Source organism: Haliaeetus albicilla, chromosome 4 (genome assembly GCF_947461875.1).
Source record: "Haliaeetus albicilla chromosome 4, bHalAlb1.1, whole genome shotgun sequence".
Lineage (NCBI taxonomy): Eukaryota > Metazoa > Chordata > Aves > Accipitriformes > Accipitridae > Haliaeetus > Haliaeetus albicilla.
Genome location: NC_091486.1, coordinates 23061602 through 23081433, shown reverse-complemented (window position 1 = coordinate 23081433; position 19832 = coordinate 23061602). Strand labels below are relative to the sequence as shown.

The 19832-nt window shown below is 42.0% G+C and overlaps 3 protein-coding genes across 17 annotated transcripts in view; 1 reads left to right on the top strand and 2 right to left on the bottom strand.

Annotated features, from left to right (window-relative positions):
• Positions 1 to 6818, bottom strand: part of UBR3 (ubiquitin protein ligase E3 component n-recognin 3) — a 121108-nt gene extending 114290 nt beyond the window's left edge. For 5 of the 6 annotated variants that reach the window (XM_069781330.1, XM_069781332.1, XM_069781334.1 and 2 more), the window contains exon 1: positions 6279 to 6817. In XM_069781330.1, coding sequence (XP_069637431.1) covers positions 6279 to 6730 — 452 coding nt within the window. In that variant the 5' untranslated portion in view covers positions 6731 to 6817. Of the gene's footprint in view, positions 1 to 6278 lie in introns of all 6 variants that reach the window. The other variant, XM_069781331.1, reaches the window with a different exon arrangement.
• A 130-nt stretch (positions 6819 to 6948) lies between these two features.
• Positions 6949 to 14916, top strand: METTL5 (methyltransferase 5, N6-adenosine). 7 transcript variants are annotated; one of them, XM_069781375.1, is made up of 8 exons: positions 6949 to 7196; positions 8786 to 8907; positions 9570 to 9684; positions 10137 to 10318; positions 10717 to 10799; positions 11102 to 11153; positions 11880 to 11929; positions 14728 to 14916. In XM_069781375.1, exons 2-8 carry the CDS (start codon positions 8799 to 8801, stop codon positions 14782 to 14784), a joined length of 648 nt encoding a protein of 215 aa, XP_069637476.1. In that variant the 5' UTR covers positions 6949 to 7196; positions 8786 to 8798; the 3' UTR covers positions 14785 to 14916. The 7 variants fall into 7 exon arrangements, with proteins under 7 accessions (XP_069637476.1, XP_069637475.1, XP_069637482.1 ...); XM_069781374.1 differs by lacking the exon at positions 6949 to 7196 and adding an exon at positions 7238 to 7478; XM_069781381.1 differs by lacking the exon at positions 6949 to 7196 and adding an exon at positions 8175 to 8321 and having other exon boundaries at positions 10257 to 10318.
• SSB (small RNA binding exonuclease protection factor La) overlaps positions 12720 to 19832 on the bottom strand; it is a 25142-nt gene continuing 18029 nt past the window's right edge. For all 4 annotated transcript variants that reach the window (XM_069781365.1, XM_069781367.1, XM_069781364.1 and 1 more), the window contains exons 2-12: positions 18986 to 19060; positions 17394 to 17497; positions 17055 to 17229; positions 16796 to 16903; positions 16597 to 16697; positions 15744 to 15815; positions 15617 to 15659; positions 14739 to 14879; positions 14174 to 14357; positions 13876 to 14007; positions 12720 to 13165 (exon numbers count right to left, since the gene is read on the bottom strand). In XM_069781365.1, the coding sequence (XP_069637466.1) occupies positions 13068 to 13165; positions 13876 to 14007; positions 14174 to 14357; positions 14739 to 14879; positions 15617 to 15659; positions 15744 to 15815; positions 16597 to 16697; positions 16796 to 16903; positions 17055 to 17229; positions 17394 to 17497; positions 18986 to 19051 (1224 nt within the window). In that variant the 5' untranslated portion in view covers positions 19052 to 19060 and the 3' untranslated portion in view covers positions 12720 to 13067. The remainder of the gene's footprint in view (positions 13166 to 13875; positions 14008 to 14173; positions 14358 to 14738; positions 14880 to 15616; positions 15660 to 15743; positions 15816 to 16596; positions 16698 to 16795; positions 16904 to 17054; positions 17230 to 17393; positions 17498 to 18985; positions 19061 to 19832) is intronic.

Below are 19832 nucleotides of genomic sequence, written 5' to 3'. Positions count from 1 at the left end.
TTCTTTAGGAATGTGTTCCTCAAACATACACCCAAAATCACGTTCATTCTGTTGCCAACAGATCCATCGACAGCTCCATGTAGATCAGATATGTACCAGAAAAATAACACTCCATCCTGACATAGCAAACTTAGAATCCTGGACAGCTGACAGTTTCACAAAAGGGATAAAAGGAGCATTAGAAGTTGGTGGGATCAAAGCAAAGGAACTGAAAAATCAACACTGGTTAGCCCCAATCTAAACAAGACTGTTTCCAGAGACCTCCAAAACACCAGTTCTTAAACTGAATATATACCAAGGTATATTACAAAGTGATAGACTAGTCACACAATAAATAAGCCAATTTCAGACAAGGCAAGATATACAGCAGTCATATCTTGTGAGCTGAATCTTCAGAGTACCTTTCTGTTCTTCAACCAGACTGGACCTATCAGCAAAAGCTCTGGGGTAGAACCATCATTTATTTTAAGTTTATTCAATGATTAACACAGCAAGAGTTCAGGCTTCTGAATGTTTAACGTTATGTATATTGATACTTTTGAGCATCTTACTGATGCCTTTGAAACAACTGCATGTTATTCCTGAGGCATGTATAAAGTACATAGTGCCTAGTCAGGCCACAGCTCTAAAAGCAGTAATACAAAATTATCACTTGGCTGTTAACCATTTGGAAAACATCACAGCAACTAATTTAGAGGCTGATGTACTCCTAATTAGAGACATTCTTAAGTGAAATCAAGACAGGCAGGTTTGTGAGCTGACTGTATGTCATGATGGACTTAAGCAACACAATAATCTGAAATCTTTTTTGCTTTCCAAGGGCAAGGCCTAACATGAAGCTCTGCGGAAACTACTGAATGTTACCATGGAATCCTAACCAGCAATACAAAATATTGAGCTTTATGTCTTGGGGAGGTGGGCAGAGGGAATCAATTATTTATAAATGCATGGTAACTGTATTCTTTGAAATGCCATGGTCAGTGTGAAGCCCAGTATGAATTCCTGTACCTTGTATGTGGAAGATCAGGTAGTGGAGTTTTTGTTCTGAAGCAGGCAGTACAGCTCAGACTTCTCCTCAGTCCCTTCAGCCAGAAGTCCTTGGTAGCCCAAAGGACTTAAAAAGCAGAGAAGCTGCATGGAGTTGATAGAGAACCTACAGAACGCCTTTTGTACCAACCCAAAAATCCTGAACATGAGGACGTTTTTATGTAGTTTTATAATGCTCAGAGGCTAAACTCCTTAACAATGTGTAGGGTCTCAGCCTGTTGATAAAGAATCTGTTTCAGCAACTTCTTGAAGAAAGGTCCAAAAGAGCACCCTTCCCTCCTTGAGGCTGCATTACCAAACCTAGCCTAGGTCCTGGAGAACTGAAACCTTGATGTCTGCTGTTAAAGAACACAATTGGTAAGAGTCACACTGGAAGGGACAACCTTGAAGCAGCAACATGCAATACACATGCTGAACAGGTGATTCACTGCTGCAAGACACTCCATAGAATAACTACATAATCAATTTAATGTCAGTAAAATAGTTACTACCTGTATGTCCCAGAACCCAGCCACAGGCAGATCTGACTTTTCTAATCTTAAGTGGATCACAGCTGCTACAACCAAAGATGATACAAGAGACCTTGCCTGACAAATATGCACAGAGTACATCCAAAGCTAACTATTAATAATAGCTTTCTCAACAGCAAACTTGCTTTTTTATTGTCACTCTATTTGTTAAAGTTTTCTCAAGTCTAGAATATGAAAAGGCTCTTTACTCTTACTTAGCAACAGAAAGTAAAAGAAATAGAATATATTCTTCCATAGCTCTCAAACAGCATAGCAAGGCCATCTCTATTGAAATAAGTTCCTGTAAGGAAATATCTCTGAAAAGGGATAAAATAAGGAATCGAGTCAGAAGGAGGGAAAAAAGGATATGGGGACAGAGTAGCAAAGGTCATCAATACTAGGTATCTACTGTACAAAATTTTAATTTAACTGAAACTATTCAATATTACTTACTGGGTGCAAACATTTTAATGCACTCAAAAAACAGAGCCAATTCTAAATAAATTAAAACAGAAGAAAATAAACAGGCTAGAAACTAAGACTATACTTCTCGTACTTGTTGGCAGTGAGAGGAGGCAAAAGGAATTTTCCAGCCTTTTCATAAGGGAGCATGGTAGACCCAACAGATACATCAGTCCCCTAAGACACAGAGCTAAATGGAAAGATAAGTCTGGATCATTAGAGGCAGGACTGCAGAAATTTAGAGCTAGGTACCTGAAGGTGCTTTTGAACACACGGCATATAACATCAATATATAACAGTTACCGTTCTTATAACTAAAGGTATAGCCTCCACTTCACACATGATAAAGAAATGGCCCACTGTCTCAAGTAGAAATTGATAATTTCTTAGACCCTTTGATATAAGTCATAAAAGAAGGCAATGCTCTATGTCAGTGGAGCCATTGGTTACCATAACTACCATCAAATACACAGCAAACATCAATGCAAAAGCCTGCTTAATGAAATTCTTTACCTGGCTTTTTGCCTTTCAGGATATGCAACCCTTGATGGAGACATTATTCTCTTCGTACTGTAATGCAGCACTAAAACATCTGCTTCCCACATGATTAATTTAACAAGTAAGTCAACACACAGTGAGGCATACTCAGAAACAGGACACGGGGGAATGAAATAGCCAAAGTGTAGAGGCTCTCTAGTATATCAGGTTATTGTCTACAGACTTAAAGGGGAATCAGAACAAGACAGCCACAGAAACAAGACAGTACTCATCAGTAACAGATTACTGACTAGATATACTCTTATTATAACCACATGGCATATTGCTTTCTTTAAGCTTATTTTACAAACCATCAAGTTTCATTGTAATGCAAGATCATCTACCAACCAAAAAATACTCCAGTCTGAATTTTCCCCTGTCCAACTGCATGTTGTTTTTTTTTCCTCCAACAGATGAACTCGCCTGCTGAACTATAAGCATATGCCTACCATAAATGCTTTAAAACTGAAGATTTTGCGTTCTTCAAAACATTATTAATTATCTCTGATGGAGCTGCAAAATTTAATTTGCCCATGGCTAGATACCATATGGGAGACAACTACAAACTATTTTCACCTACTGACATATCACTGGATCTTAAAATCTATTAAACCTTGCTGCAGCTAGACCTTTTAATATTTTGACAAGCAGCTACATTTACAAACTTGGATATTTTCTAAAGTCTAAATTGCATTCTAGTAGATCAGACCAACTGCAATTAACTTAATAATCAAAAACACTGAAATTTGCATGGGAATCAAAAGGTTCAAAAGTGTGACAATCTGATTTTTCTAAACCAAATGAGAATTAACACAAAGTACCTGAAGTAAATCAGCATCCACCTATTACGCTATATGCCAGCCTCCTTATATAAAGACCTCAGAAATAAAAAATTAACACTCAGTTATCTCTAAAAAGTAAATTATAGATTCAATTAGTAATAAAAGATTAACACATACATTCTTATACCCCAGACCAAACCACCTCTACATTTACATTAGCCACCCTAAAGAAAATGAAAAGATATTCCAGATGGTAAGCTGGAGAGATCTGCTTTACAGCAGATCAGTTAACTAAGACTTCATCAGAAGTATTTTTTGAGATGCATCAAATAAAAAAAAAAACTCTGAACATGGAGACAAGACAACAAGAATCAACAGAAACAAACTACTGTTACTATAATATTCATATACAGTATCTACACAAAATTTTATCTGAGCAGGCAGATGGTAGATAAAGTTTGTAAGTAGGCTCCACATTTGATTCCCTTGCTATTAATAGAAGCCCAGGCTGTGGTGGCCAAGGTTATATCAGGCTAGACACACTCCGGTTTCCTGAATCTACCATGAAGGCCTCCTAAATTTAACATGTAAAGCATCACCTTTGTAATTGTGCAATTGATTTGTATACACAAAGTTAAACCAGTTTATCTAAACATGCTGCACTGAAGGAAATCAAGTCAATAGGCAAAACTGTGTGTGTGTTTGCACGCATTAATGCTTTTACATTGGTTTAAGCTTAACTTACTTTGTCTTGCACAGCAAACAAAGTTTCTAGTTCACTTAATTGCACTGGCTTAACATCAATTCTTTAGATAAGCAGGAACGACCTTAAACCAAGTGCAGGCATCCCACATACTGCCATGTATTGTCCTCCTCTATGTCCACAAGGACTGGAAAATCTACTGCTCAACTCAAGAGTGTTCTTTCTGAACAGATGGTATGGAATTCTTTACCTAGAATGATCAAACCTCCTGAAGGGACCTACCTTACACCCAAGACAATTTACTCGCGAATTCTACTATTAGAATTAATAAGTAAGGTAAATATAACAGAAATGAGGAGCATATTCTTACTCCCTCAGGGTTTGCATCTGTTTACACTGCAAATTTTAACAGCATTTTTTATTTCTTCTTTATTAAACCAGACTTCTTCAAGAAGAAAACTGTTTAAAATAGGAAAAGACAATTGTGAAAGCTGTAAACTCTGGGATGAGAGCAGTATCAGAAGTCATTTTAATATTTACCTAAAGTGGTTCAATTTGTCTGCGCTCTATTAAAATCCTACCACTAAGAGGAGCCCTAAACCTATCCCACACTGAGCACTGGAAGAAGTGGCATTAATTTTTTTTCCTTACTTCTCAAGATCAAAGGGAACTGTTACTTCAGTGATACTGAGGAAAGCAGAATCACCAGAAGTTGAACAAGAACTGATAAAGAATCAGTTCAGGAGTAGCCCCTTGAAACCACTGAAGATCAATGAAAACAAAAGGAGGAAAAAAATTCTTCCATTGGAGGGAGTCGACCAATAAGAAAAGATTCCACCAAAAACGAAGAATGAAGAAATGATGAAGGCAGCTAGTAAGAGAAACAAAGAGGAAAAAGCTGTAGTAGGAACACAGAATGAAGCCACCTCAAGGCCTAGAGCAGAAGAATGGTGACTACAGACACAGAGAATCAGAGCCAAGACAGCAACCTTCAAGCAACAGAAAAAAGCAGAATTAGTAAAATCTCTACGTAGAAATGCAAAAAGAGAAGGAATCTTAAGATGAAGAGTGAGCGATGCAGAATTATAGACTGTAATGATAAAAACATGAAAAGAACCAAGGAAAATGTTTTAATACATCGATATGTTCCTAGCATTTTCTGCTAGGTATGCCACAACTCAGGATTTATTAGGAAGACGTGAGACGGCTCTTATGAGAGCATGCGATCTCACCCAGGCTAAGACTATCAAGACAGAGACTATTCTAGAAAGCTAGTCAGAAGAGAAGCCTCACTCAAGCAGTCCAAACCGTCTTCCGGTGAAGCCTTTAACTCTCCAGTAAATGAACAGGAACACAGAGAGCTCCAAAAAGACACCCATTTCTGAAATTTGAAGTTTACTGGCTAGGTATTACCTCCACCCAATAACTGGTTGACTGATCCCTCTTCCTTTTACTGTTGGGTATAAAGGCAACAAAGGAAGGTATAATGAGGTACCACGTTCCTCTTCTGACCAGATACTTAAGTCTTGCCTCCAGTAGGTCTGCACGCTGACAGAATACGAAGGACATTTGATTTCCACAAAACCCTGCCCGGTTGTACCCATACAAGAGTCACCGAATTCCTCGATTTAAAGCTGAGAACAGCAAAAACAGAAGGCAAGATGAACTGCAGACTGGGAAAACACACAAAAAATGGCTCCCTCTTACTCAATCTGTTCACTTGGGCATATTTGCTCACACGAAGTCCAAAAGTACTTGGACGCACTTCATGGTTAGCTGCGCTAGGCCAAGGCAGCTAGCTGGAAGCTGTCAGGTACTGCCTCCCCTTGCCCTCCGCCTTATCACCTTCCCTGAAGGCAGGCGCTCGGTGCAAGGACAACGAGATTTGCATAAGCGTCCTAAAAAAGGCACACGCACATCAACAAAGAAGGATGCCACCTCGCCGGACCCCTGCCGGGGCTGGCGGCCGGGAAGGCGGGGCCGACGCCCCCCTCAGCCCGGACCGGGCGCCGCTTCCACAGAGCCTCGTCCGGCCCGCCGCCAGGGAGGGCGGGCGGCGACCCACACGGAAGCAGGTGCCCCACGCACCCCCCGCTCCCCCGGCGCGCAGGGAGGCCGCGGGCAGCCGCCGAGCTCCGGACACACCTCTGCCCCGCACCGAGGAGGCCGCTCGGCCCGCGGGGGCCGCCCCCCGCCGGCAGGTGCCCGCCCGCCCCGCCGAGGCCGCCCGGCGCTCACCCGGCCTCCCGCATGACGTTGCTGTCGCCGCAGTCGCAGGCGCCCCCCGCCTGGCTCCGGAACATGTTGTAGTCGTGCCCGGCGTGCTCGCCCTGGTGGAAACACTCGGCGCACAGGCTCATGCAGGGCGAGATCCCGCACGTCCGGCACCGGTAGGCCACGAAGTTGGCCGTCCACACCAGGCCGCACAGCGTGGCCGGGTCGTAGGCCCGCACGGCTTGCACGAAGCTGTCCCACGGCTCCCCGCCCGACAGCAGGCAGCGGCACCACTCCAGCGCCTCGGCCGCCGCCTCGGCGCCGCCGCCGCCCAGGCCCGCCGCCGGGGCCAGCACCCGCTCCAGCAACGCCCGCAGCTCGCCCGCCGCCGCCGCGCCGCTCTCGCCGCCCAGCGCCGTCTTCAGCCGCGCCGCCGTCGCCCGCTTATCCCGGCCGCTGGCGCCGGTCCCCGCCATGATGGGGAACTGAGGAGCCGTTACGGCTGCGCCGGGCTCCCGGCTCTGGGGCTCCCCCCGCCGCCCTCTCTCCCCTCCCAGCGGCGCCTCCCTCTCGCGATAGCCGCGGAACCGGCGCCCTCCCCGCCGCCCGCTCCCTCCTCCTGACACTGCCTCTCCCCTCCCCTGACATTACCCCTCCTCTTCCTCTGCCCTCCCCGCCGGCCCGCGCCGCCCTGTCAGCGCGCAGGTGCGCGGCCCGCGCCGCCGCCCCACAAAATGTCGCCGCCCGCCGGCCTCCCAACTTCTTGCCAGGACGGGGGACGCGGCAGCCGCGGGGCTGCGCGCCGCCTGCCGTCGCGGCCCCGACCGCCTGGGAAGGGCCCACCTGGGGAGGTCGGCGCTCCCCGACGGTAGCGGAGTCCTCTTTGTTACCGAGCCGCTCCTCCGGCGGAGCGGCTGCCGCGAAGACGCCGCGCTGCCGCCGGTGCCGGGCCGCCGGGGTCCCGCCGGGTCCGAGGCGGTGGCGGCTCCGGGGGCACGGGCACCTGCGGGAGGGACGCGGGAGGCACCTCTGAGGCTTCCGGACCGCGGTTGCGCGCTCGCTCCCGTCGGCAGCCCCGCTGGAGGTGGCGGAGCTCCACCGGGCTTCGGCGGCAGCGTCTGGGCGGCCGCGGGCCCGGCGGGGTGTCCGGGGCAGCCGCAGCCCCGCGCCCCGAAGCGCCGGCGTGCCTCTGCACGCTCCCACCGGGAGGGAACGGACCTGGATGTGAGTTACCGTAGCTTACGTACTGCTCAGCGGCTTTAAAGCTCGATAAATAGATTTTTAACTCTGTAATGGAAAACCTCAAAAGGAAAACCATCTGTCCCTAAACGAAAGTAACCTTTCGTCTGGCAGCAGCAAAGCCCCCGGTCCCCCAGGCGGACGCCCCTCTGCTGGCTTTGCCACCGCGTTTCCTGTGGCTGTCCATCTTCTGGTGACTGGGGCTGCGGCTCTTTGAGGGCAGAGAATATCGGGCAGGCGGTGCCGTATGTCTCCCCCCGGGAAGCTAGGGAGGAAAACGTGAGAAAAGCACGTATGTCCGTTACTTTTCTCTCAAGGAGCGTGCCTTCCAGCGGGCAGGCAGAAGTCCGTTTCCTTGCTTTCTGTCCCTGATGGCGCTCAACAGCTTGACCACCGAGGACAGTGCTGGGGAACCGCCCTGGGAGACCGCGCTTTCGCACACACCTCACCGTGGTAACGCGGGAGGTTGTCATAAAATGCATCGTGCTTATAATACGCGACAGTCAAAGCTAAGGGTCGTTAATTAAAAAAAGGGGGAAAGTTCCGCGGCATTTCATTCCCGCAGCTCCCCCTTTGCCTGGAAAGAGGCGGCGGCTCCGCCAGCGGCCGCCTCGCGCCGGGGGGGGCGGGCAGGGGGCGGGGCGCGGCGCGGCCACCCGTCGCCCGGCTGCGCTCTGCTCCGCTCCGCTCGGCCCGGCGCCGGCGGCTGGCGGCTGGCTGGGGCGAGGGGCCGGGCGGCGCGGCGGAAGTGCGCGGCGGCGCTCGGCTCGGATCGGCTCGGGCCGGAACCGCCCGGCCCGGCCGTCAGCCCGCCCCGCCGGGGCCGCGGTGAGTGGAGGCGGCGTCAAGGGGTGGCCGGTGGCGGGGGGGGCTGTGGAGGCGTCTGCGGGTCAGCGGCTTCGCGGCCGCGGGGAGGGCCCCGTCGGGCGAGCGGCCGGCCTGGTTGGCGGAGGTCCCTGGGGCTCGGTTCCTGCTCCGCTTTGGGCTGGGCGCCTCTCTCGGCGGCGGCCGGGGCCTGTCGGTAGGAGCGGAGGCCCGGGCCGAGGCGGGCGCCAGTTACCGGCGGTGCGCGAGGAGAGAGGGGCTGCCGCGGTCCGGGAACGGCCTGGCGTTAGCCGGCGCCGCGCCGGTCTCCCGCCAGCGGTGCGCCGTCAGCCGGATCTCTGGAAACTGCTGCCTGGAAACACCTGGGAGATGCTGAGGAGTACAGTGGGATTTTAAGTACAAAGTAATTTAAGATAATATGTAGTTTATTTATATTATTGTAACTGATTACACATTATTTTCCTCAGTTAAACTATAAGCATGAAGAAATTAAAGCTTAAGGAACTGGAAAGCTGTCTTCAACAAGTCGATACTTTCGAAAGTCCAAAACTGGTCCTTGAACAGTATCCAACAAGACCTCATATCGCAGGTAGAGATTACCTACGACACTGCTGTCTCTTACTAGTTCTTCATCAGCACTTTAAAATAAAAAGTTTCCACTGCATTATCTCCTTTGAAGCCTTTACACTAAAAGTAGTTGAGAAATTGTATCCAGCTGGAATGTAATTAATTATTTCTTAATGAGCTGCTAACTTCTTTTCATTAGAAGTATGCTGTTAATGTACAATCCAAAAATCAAGTAAATTGATTTAAACGATATGTTGTGATAGAAACATCTTAATCTGTAAATGAGAAATCTGAAATGGACTTATTTCATGACACACAAAAAACAGTAAAAGCGTATATACCAACACTCATCCATACCTTAATTATGATTTTTTTCTAACATTTTACATCCTTCTATTGTTTTTCACCAAATTTAGAGGCATATTTTTCCCACAAACAATATTCAACAGCTCTATGTGTAGTCTCTCCACCAAAGATCTAGAGTTCTATAACTCGTCAAGATGGTTTTGACTTGTTTTCACATATAAATGAAAAAGAGAATTACAGGCAGTGAGAACATCAGCTTAATTTTGCATGACAAGAAACCTTTAGTTCAGAGTTTTCTGAAGGCAGAAGTAGCTTTTCTTGATTAATCAGATGCAATAGTTGGTATTATTGACCTGTGGATTTTTTTTCCCCCCTCAGCATGTATGCTTTATACAATTCACAATACTTTTGATGATATTGAAAACAAAACAATTGCAGATTTAGGATGTGGTTGTGGCATGCTCAGCATTGGAAGTGCAATGTTAGGAGCAGGGTAAGTATTTAATACTAAGTTCTGCTTCTGTTTTTTTCTGGCATAGAAGAATAGAAAAATAGATTAAAACATAGCAATTCTGAACTAAATTAATTTTAGGTATCTAATCTGGTGCATAATGAGGCTATTTACTATGCTTAGACAGTCAGTAACCATACAAATAGTGCAAGAGATGGACAGTTGCCATGAATTTGGAAGTCACAATGTTTGCTTTCCCCTGAAGCACCAAATGAACACATGAAGCTTCCTTCACAGACTTTACAAGGATATTTGAGAAAGGGCAAAGAGCTACTCACATTGTTATCAGCACTGAATTTGTAGTGTATGCTTGTTACACTTCCTAGACAAAACAAGTTGTATACACAGATCCCTTTCAAAACTTTACTGTAGAATTTAAACACCATTTTAGTTTGCAGGAGGCTAATATGTAGCTTTTTTTTTTTTTTTAATAGATTGTGTGTGGGGTTTGATATAGATGCAGATGCACTGGAAATATTTAATAGCAATATTGAAGACTTTGAGCTCACGAACATCAACATGGTTCAGTGTGATGTCTGCTCTTTATCTGACAGCATGTTGGAGACTTTTGACACAGTTATTATGAACCCTCCCTTTGGTACCAAGCATAATAAAGGTTGGTAATTCCAAAAGTCAGTTAGAAATCATTAGGAATGAAATAGCAAGGGAAACACTTTTAATGAAACAACTCCCTTCTTTATTACAATTACCTATTGTAATTACCTAGAGTTTTGTTGATCTGGAATCAGTTTCCTAAGTACAGATTAACTTCAGCATTGTGACTGACAATCACTGGGTTTTTTAAAAATAAACAATTCTAGCTATTTCATATCATTTTTCTCTTTTAGTAAAAGCAAGTGGGTAAGTTTTGGAAATACTTTCTGTATTTTAATGTATTCAGCACTGTTTCTCAAATAGCTATTACTCCAGAAAAATTGAAGTATGCAGCAGATCTGTAAATTCTCTAGTTTAAGCTTGCATTTAACAGTTCTAGTAATTTCATCATTCTTTTAGGAATAGATATGATTTTTCTGAAAACTGCTTTACAAATGGCGAAAACAGCTGTATATTCCCTTCACAAAACTTCAACACGGCAGGTAAGTCCTTCATTTTAGTAGGGCGCATTAACCATGCAATGAAATAGCTAGCATTTAATGATGTTGTCTATAGCTTCACTGATTTGTTCACACCTTTATAGGGTATGAAGCTTGTTTTGGATAAATACTAATCATGTCAAATAACTGTGATCTCACATACGTCAAGATAAGTATGTGATCTAATGTTTCAGCTTGAAAAACAAAGCACAGGAGACTTCTTAAATAACTACAGCGGTGTAGATGTTTATAAGACAGTGTAGAAACAAGCTTTTAAATTTACCTGTATCTATTTAATATTGTAGCACATTCAAAAGAAAGCAGATGAATGGGAAGTGAAAATGGAAGTCATAGCAGGTAAGATTAATTTGTTGTTAAAGGAAAAAAAAAAACCCAAACATTTTGTTGGGGCTAGTATCTTTAACACTACTAGTCAGTTTTAACAGCCAGAGGTAAATTTAAGTGTGATTTAACACTGAAAATGACACATATCTTTTTTTAAGCAGCCTTTTTGGTGGGTTGTTTGTTTGTTTGTTTTTTTAATACCTTGCTACCTGGCTAGAATATAAGCAGGCACTTGCTAAAGCTCACAGGGATACATATTCTGCGCAGAATTAGAATTGGATTTCTTCCTGGACTAGATCTTGCCTTCAAGCAGAAGTTACCTACCTTCCTGCTTCAAAAGGAGATTGTTGCTGAATAACAAAAGCAAAAGTGCAGGTCAGTTCTCACACAAAAAAGCATTCTGTCCTTAAAGCCACCTAAATATTTTTCTGACAGTTGTTCCAAGTATCTTCCTGACTCTTAAATATCACCAGCTGGATGCTTTATACAGTCGTACAACTTGAGACATGGAAGTTGTACAAGTGCTTGAAACACAACTGCATTTCAGCCATCCACTTACTGTCTGATGTGGTTGGCTTAAATGTTCAGTCATAATCTAGTCCAGAGGTCAAAACAGTTATCTAGTCAGGGGGCAACAGAGGTAGACAATAGGAGAAATAGAAGAATAGGGATGTAGGGTGCAAGTCAATTGACTAATAATCATTCTAGTCTAACAAGTATTCTTTGTACTGTTCACAGAACTTAGATATGACCTACCAGCATCATACAAGTTCCATAAGAAGAAATCAGTAAGTATAAAACCTAACATAACTAAGAAAATGCTCTGTTTTGTACTAGGCAGATAAATAAATTCTACTTAAGAAAATTAAGTTTTAGGGCCATACGTACTGGGTGAGGAATGCTCACAGCACTTGAGAGAAGTTCACAATGGCATCAAGTGCCATTGCTGTTACTACATTTTGTAGTTGAACAAGGAAAAGAATCATTGTAATGCAAGTCAAAGATATACACAAAGATTAAAGCCAGCACTGCAACTAGATGTGAAAAAGCCAAGGGTAATCTCCTTGACTCAGCTTTCCATAGTTAATTTGCTTGATCCTATCTGCAACTGGAACTTAGACTGAATTAAGTAATGAAGGCCAGAGTAACTAGGATTTTACAGCTGTAGCATTATTTTAGCGTTCTATGCTCTGTACTGCAAATAGCTACAGCCAGTGAAATCTCTCATAGAACTGTCTTAGAGGGGGCAGGAGGAAGCTGTGCACTTCATCCTACAATAGAAGATCTAGTCAGGATACTAGAGTATGGAAGCTTAAGCCCACAGGCAAGTTCCTGGGTGCTAAATGCTGGCCTAGAAGACATGTATCTCATTACCACAGGGGAAGTAGAGAGAATCCTGGAGTAGACTGACCAAGATTTGAAGACTTAAGTATGTTGAGTAGCAAAGACTAGAAGTCTTATTCAGCTGTACCTAGTCTCTTGGTGACTTGAACTAAAATAATGGAAGCCTGTCCTTCAGCTTTGCTACTTCACAGTTACAGCTTTATACTACATTAACATCCAGGCTTGAGTAGTAAGCAGTTTGAAGTTCTGAATTTATTGGCAGCTGCTATTTAACATAACCGCAAGATTACAAAGTCTGGAACCTTTTACATTTGAATGAAGTGCCAGAGAAGTTGAGAGGATCTGACAGTATAAACAAAACTATAAATATAAAAGAGTTTTGCAGGGTGGTAAGACTAAACATGCTTCTTAAACAACAAAAAAAGCTGTAACCCAACAAAATGAAACTTTCATCTCATTGTAGGTTGACATTGAAGTGGATTTCATTAGATTTTCTGCCAAGAAACTCCTGAACTGAGGCATGTCTTTAAAACCTATTGAAAATGGAACAATAAAAAAAATTTTTTTTTTTAAATTGTAGTATTACTGATCTCCATCTCCATTTTCTGTTTTCAGTTGTTTTGGTGCAGGCTGTTCTTTTTCCATTTCCTCTAGTGGTCTCTTCTTGGGACTTGCTGGTTCTGCAAGATTGAATACGTAGTCATTTATGGTAAAGGAAAGCATTTCAGTATTACATGAAATCTTCTGAAAAAAACAAACCCTTCCTACCATGTAAATTCAACGATGAGTCCTAGTTTATCCACAGCCACTGCTGTGCTAGAGGGTTTACTTATTACTGTGACTTAAAGCTTTTAGATGTTCTAAAATGGCAACTTTGAAGAGCTTCTTCCCTGTATAACTTCACAGTAGGAAGGCAGATAAGAAGATGAAGGAATACAATCTAACAGGAGTAGGTTTCACTGGGTTTTCTTTAAGCAGGTGCCATATCTAATGAACAGAAACTTAGCTCTTCATCTTCTCCAAGCTAAATACCAATATGCAGAACTATGAAGTCTTCTCATATCCTCAAGGAAAAAAAAAAATCACCACTTGAGACTGGGTCTGTACAGTTGTGTAATGTTGCTGACAACCCCCTTCTTTCAATGCAGAATGCTTTGAACAGCCCTGCAGTACAGCCTCAGCTATCTAGTAATTGTTTTAATAAACTTTTTGGACAGTTCTGGAAGGAATCAAGCGCAAGACGTTTAAAGTTACTTTACTGATACTGACAAGAGGACAGAAATACTACAATGAGGGCCAAATCTGAAACACTTGTAATAAACATGAGTACTTCTCCAGAAAGTAGCTCCATGTACTAAAGAAGCTATATCCAGTGCACAAAATAACATACCTGTTTTGGTATCATCTTCACCACCTTCTTCTTCATTCTCAAACTTTATTTTCTTGCCCTGAAACTGTACTTTTCCTTTGTGTGCACCTTGAGGTATCTTTCCCCCTCTTCCTTTTCCTTTAATTTTGCGTCCTGTGGGGAGATGTCAGGAACTTTGTATCATTTGTCTTTTAACTGGCAAACTCAAAAGAATGCTTTACAATTAGTCAGTGTTCAGTACATATTCACAATTCACAGTTACTTTCACACAATGCCACTTCTAGGACATTATAAATGTTTAAGCCAATAAAAGGAGGACCTTTTGTTTTCTGTTTCAGCAGTTCTTGCTGATCTTCCAGTATTTTTTTCAGAGCTTCTTTCTCTGCATCTCCTTCTAGCACTTCCCATGTAACATCCTTGCTCCGAAGCTGTAAGTTTCCATTATTTGCTGCTTTGGCTTTTTCCAGAGCTTCTTTTGCAATATCCTTAAAGAGGATAATTCCCTTAAAAAGAAGAGTGGCATCTGCATTTGAATCTTACTGCGAAAACATTCAGCTAGAATGATGAACAATGTATGCTGTTAGGTGCCTCAGTAAGTTCATTACTCTTGCATGATGTAAAATATGCCTAGACTGAAGCAAAACCCTCAGGTTGTCCGAACAAACATTCTCAGTCTCAATTTTGACCTTATGAACTGAGAAGGCTGGAACCTTTTATGTGTTCTTTTGAAAGAATTTAAGGGGATAATTTAATTCTCTAGATACTCTGCAATTCCACAAGTCAAATAATTTCTTATTTGATTACATATGAGAACAAGCATTTAATCATTCAGTTTCAAAATCTAATACAGATATCTTAACTCCTTGTCTTAAGATTCTACTGACCTCCTTCGCACCTCTGACAAAGTGTATCCATTTGATTTCTCCGTGATCAGAAAATACATCATGGAGATCTTCTCTGCATGTTTGATCATCTAGATCACCAGAAAACTTCAAAAGACATCCTGTTTTTTCTTCCAGAGACTTCTAAATGAGATTAAAAAAACCCCACATTTTTGTTGAAGAGTCAAGCTTGAATATTAATTTTTTTCCCCTCAATCCTAAGACTATTAAAACATGATAGTGATAAATAAACAATTTAAGTCACCCCCCCTTAGCTCCATCAGTAATCCAAGCATTCTTGCTACATAGCTTATTTATGCTGATGCCCAAGTCTTGCATGGTGTGTCCTGCTCCTTTTTTTTTCTTCCCCCTTTTTAAAATTTTCTTTGCTTACTATGATCTATCTTTGTGGAACTTAGGACTCCTTTCCCATAAGAGAGTTACACTCTTTAAATTCTACAAAACAGTTTTCTGAAGGCTGACACCTCAGGTTGAAAATCTATCTAATACTGATTAAATCCTTACTGGATCCTTTAAATACCACAGAAAAATTATCATCTCAATGGTGCATTTAGGATCACTTCTGAACAGGTAAACATGCCTAATAATTTAAATTCAGGATATGATCCTTTAAAGAAAATTAGTCTCTTGAAAATAAGATTAAATGCCATGACAAAACAAAGTCTTACTGTAGGTTAGTTAGAAAAGCTGAAGTGATTTTCCAGAAAGTGCTCTATATTATAGAATTTCAGACTCTGAATATCCCACGTTAGGTTTACAAAATGTAGCTGCAGGAGCATGTTTGTTACGTGTGGATTGAAAATCCATGCAAAAGCAAGCGTTGCATAGTTTTCAGGTATAGAGATTTAAGAAACCCATACCATTTCAGCATCTGCTGCTTGTTTCTGTTTTTCTTCTTTTTCCCTGTAGAAAAGTTAAATTAGTTAAGAGTTGGTTCAAGTGTGGTCAGGTGAGCAAAACCAGGCACTTCAATTGATAATGACTTACTGTTTAGCTCTTGCTTTGGCTTCTACTTTGTTTTGTCTCCTTTCTTCATTCTTCTTTGTACAATACTCCTCCCTTCAACAGAACATAAGCTAAGTTAATACCACTTAAAGAATTCCATTATAATTACTTTTTAAGACAGCAGTAGCCAAGAAATAGTTGAGATGCTAGTGTTGTGGTTTAACCCCAGCCAGTAACTAAGCGCCACGCAGCCACTCACCCACTCCCCCCCATTCAGTGGGATGGGGGACAGAATCGGGAAGAAAAAAAAAAAAAAAGTAAAACTTGTGTGTTGAGATAAAAACAGTTTAATAAAACAGAAAGGAATAAACTAATAACAATAATAAAACAACAATAATAATAAAAGATTGGAATATACAAAACAAGTGATGCACAGTGCAATTGCTCACCACTCGCTGACTGATGCCCAGTTAGTCCCTGAGCAGTGATTCCCCCCCCCCCCCCCCCCAGTTTATATACTGGGCATGACGTCACATGGTATGGAATACCCCTTTGGCCAGTTTGGCTCAGCTGTCCTGGCTGTGTCCCTCCCAACTTCTTGTGCCCCTCCAGCCCGGGCATGAGAAGCAGAAAAATCCTTGACTTAGTCTAAACACTACTTAGCAACAACTGAAAACATTCTTCTCATATTGAACCCAAAATGTAACACTAGACCAGCTACTAGAATGAAAATTAACTCTATCCCAGCTGAAACCAGGACAGCTAGCCTCCAAAAGGTACAGCTATCAATACCTGTACAACAGTGTAGAAACTTACACTTCTCAGTTCAAGCCAGGTTCTTGTCTAAATCCACCCTTGACCATTATTAGTTCAGACGTCAGTTAAGTGGACTTACTTGAAAAGTACTATCAGCTCTGTGTCTTTGTACTTCTGGTTTGGGATCTCTGTGAACTTCTTAGCAGATTCAACACTATCAAAAACTGCAAATATTGAGCCCTGTTAAATGGTGAGAGACATTCAGTGTTACGTAACTGAACAAAATGTTGTCCGGGGGGATCCCTGGCCCAGGTCTAACTGTTCATCGCAAGAGCTACCTTAAATGTTCTCTGCAATGTTCTCCTCATTTGAATGTTTTCAACTGGACCTTTATCCTCAAGCCATTCTTTGATATCATCAAGAGTTGCATCTAGTGGAAAGCCTTTCTGCAAGACAGCAACAAGCTTCAATTATATGCAACAGACACTTAGTCAGAAATTATACCCTATCTAGTATGAGTTAATTCAAGCTTTACTTAGATGGTTTTCAATCAAAGTCATGCAGAACAGCACAGTGCAAAGGAAGAAGTTTACTTACAACATACACAGATCTGTTTTTAATTGCAGCCTTATATTGGTCATTTAATTCAGGAAGGGGTTTGTTTGGAGATCTTCTGATTTTAGTTTTGTCTTCATTTATTTCCATTAGACCAGTCTTGGATTTTCTTAGTGCTTCTACAATAACACTAAAATCTTTTGAAAGGCGACTTAACCTATTGAGTAAACAGACACAGGTTATTACAAATATACAGGCAAAGCTGAAGCCAGATGTTAAAACAGCAATAGAAGTTGTACATGCAGACCAGGGATATTTGGCTCCAAAAAGAGTTAAGTAGCTGAAAGTTACCCCATCCAGACTAGTTGTACTTTGTTTTACCTGTTGAATTTGATCATTACTTCTAAAGGCACCCAGCCATCGTCTAGTTTGATCTGTTCCTTTAGGAACTTGTCTCTTGGTAGATTGTGATTGCCAAAATAGTACTGCAAAAAAGAAGGGGGAGGGAGGAGAAGAGAGAGATTTGTCTTTGAATGTTCAGTCTTAAAAGCTCATTTTCATCTGACAACTTACTGCAGTGGATCAAGACATACCAAAATTCAATAATCTGAACAATTAGAAATTCTGAAATTATTACTTCCTGCTTTAACATGGTACTTTTCCAAAAGTTAGCTGCAGCACATAAGCTGTAAAAAACCCAGTGCTTCATCCAGTGGGACTAATGAGGCACAGGTAGACTGCAGTTTTGTTTAAGAGAGGCACGAATCTTATTCTGTTAACATCATTATTCATCAACCTGATCAAGCTCTGCAGAGTCAAAAGTCAAATTAATCACCAAGGGAATTCAGGTTTTCGTCCTCATTCTAAGGAAGGCATAAGCAAGAATATTGTATTTGCCACACTGAGAAATCATACACATAGACTAGAGTTTCTAGGTGTCATTCAAGAAAATACTCTAAGATAAAAAAATTGTTTTCATTTTAATTTACTATGTCCTCATTTTGATCATGTCCAGCATGGGAAGACAATTCAGTACAAGACAGACAAGTGAATCAGATTCTTTTGCTTGCTAGCTGTCATCTAACTGGGGACAAATACTTGAAGCCATAGGATAAGCTGGAGTGTTTCCACCAATATCATTGTGCTTCAAAAAGTCAGTGCAAGTTTTAGAACAATACCTCTCCCTCTAGTATACCTCAGACTCACATTACCACAAGTCTAGCTTTGACAACTATTTTTCCTCAATCTCGGGGGGGTGGGTGGGGGGGGTGGGGTGTTTTTTAATAAATAATGACTACAGCTCCATATGCTAATGGGGATACACGTGCAGCTGTATTTTTGTCCTTCAGGAAAATGGTTTTGTTCTAGATATCATTTTAAGTGATGTGCTTAGTTTTCCATTATAGTGTAACCCTCCAAGCCTCTAGAGTGAGAAATAGTTAATGTAAAGCAGGCACATAAGTTTAGTTGTAATTTGTAGCAATAAATTACAAAGCAGTAAATCATAATAGCAAGTTATGCAACATGCTAGTATTTTGACCACCACAGATGCCCAAGTAGGAGGATTTTTTTCCACAAAAACCCCTAAGTCATACAGAATTAAAATGTATCTTCCTATTTGTATAGATAGAATAACCCCAGTGAACATAGTAATAATGTTTAATTATTTAATTGTTTAATGATACATTCACTTGCTCTAGCACCTAAACGCAAGCAAGTTAAACCTTCTGTGTTTTAAAATGGTGATCTTACAGGCAACTCTAGACAAGTATAACTTCCAACTTATGCCTACAATTATGAGTTATCTTGACATATTAAATACCTGTCATACACCTGGGACAGACATTTTTTTAAAGAGCTGAAGATTCAAGTCTAACTCCCTATGAAGTTAATTTCCCACTTGCCAAATCCCTACCAATGAATGTCTCCAAAACTACATCTCAGTCCAGATCCAAACTATAAGTTGAACTTACCTCAATTTGCTGACAGATTTTGCTTTCCAAAATAGACATGTTTTCACCATCTCCATTTTCAGCCATTTTCACCAGCTGTGTTGAAGAGAATATAAAGCAAAGGCACTAAGCATTGCACAGTACTTTCTACAGACTTATATTCATATAATGTTGCACTTCACTGCAGCCTCATCTAAACAAGAAAACAGACAAGTTCTTTAGCCATGTTTATGCTTGTGAGCCAACTTTAAACATGACTGCAGAACTCAAAGGGGAAACTATGAAACAAATGGAAAAAAGTAAAATACCGTGGTTGTTATTGCATTTGGCATTCTACACTCAAGGTAAGTAAAAAAATGCTGGCACTTTACAGCAGTATTTATTTACCTTTTTCTAGGCATAGATCCTCAGCTGGTACCTAACAGCAACAAACCTGAGAGACAACATTTGTTCTTTAAGTCAAATCCAACCTCTCGTCACTAGGCAAAACATCAGTAACAAAAATTGTTTAATATTCCTAAATAGGTATAATTAGAAACTTTACTGAAGTTTCTGCATCCTAATTAATCTTTGGAAGTTCAAGGAACTTACTGGAGGAAGGAATGGAAGTATGTGCCTTTACTAATACATCCTAAAGGTGTCTAGTTCTCTCCTTTACAAACTTGTCTTCACTGCAGTTCTGCGTGAATACTGAATTAAGCATCTTTGATAAGAGGCAAGATATTTTAACTTGAAAGTAACTTCTTCCCTTAATTGGCATTAAGCATATAATCCCAATACATCAGATACAGTCACAACATGCACTAGAAGGTTGGTAAGAAAGCAGCTACTGGCCAGAAAGTTAATTAGCATCAGAAAATGTCTATCT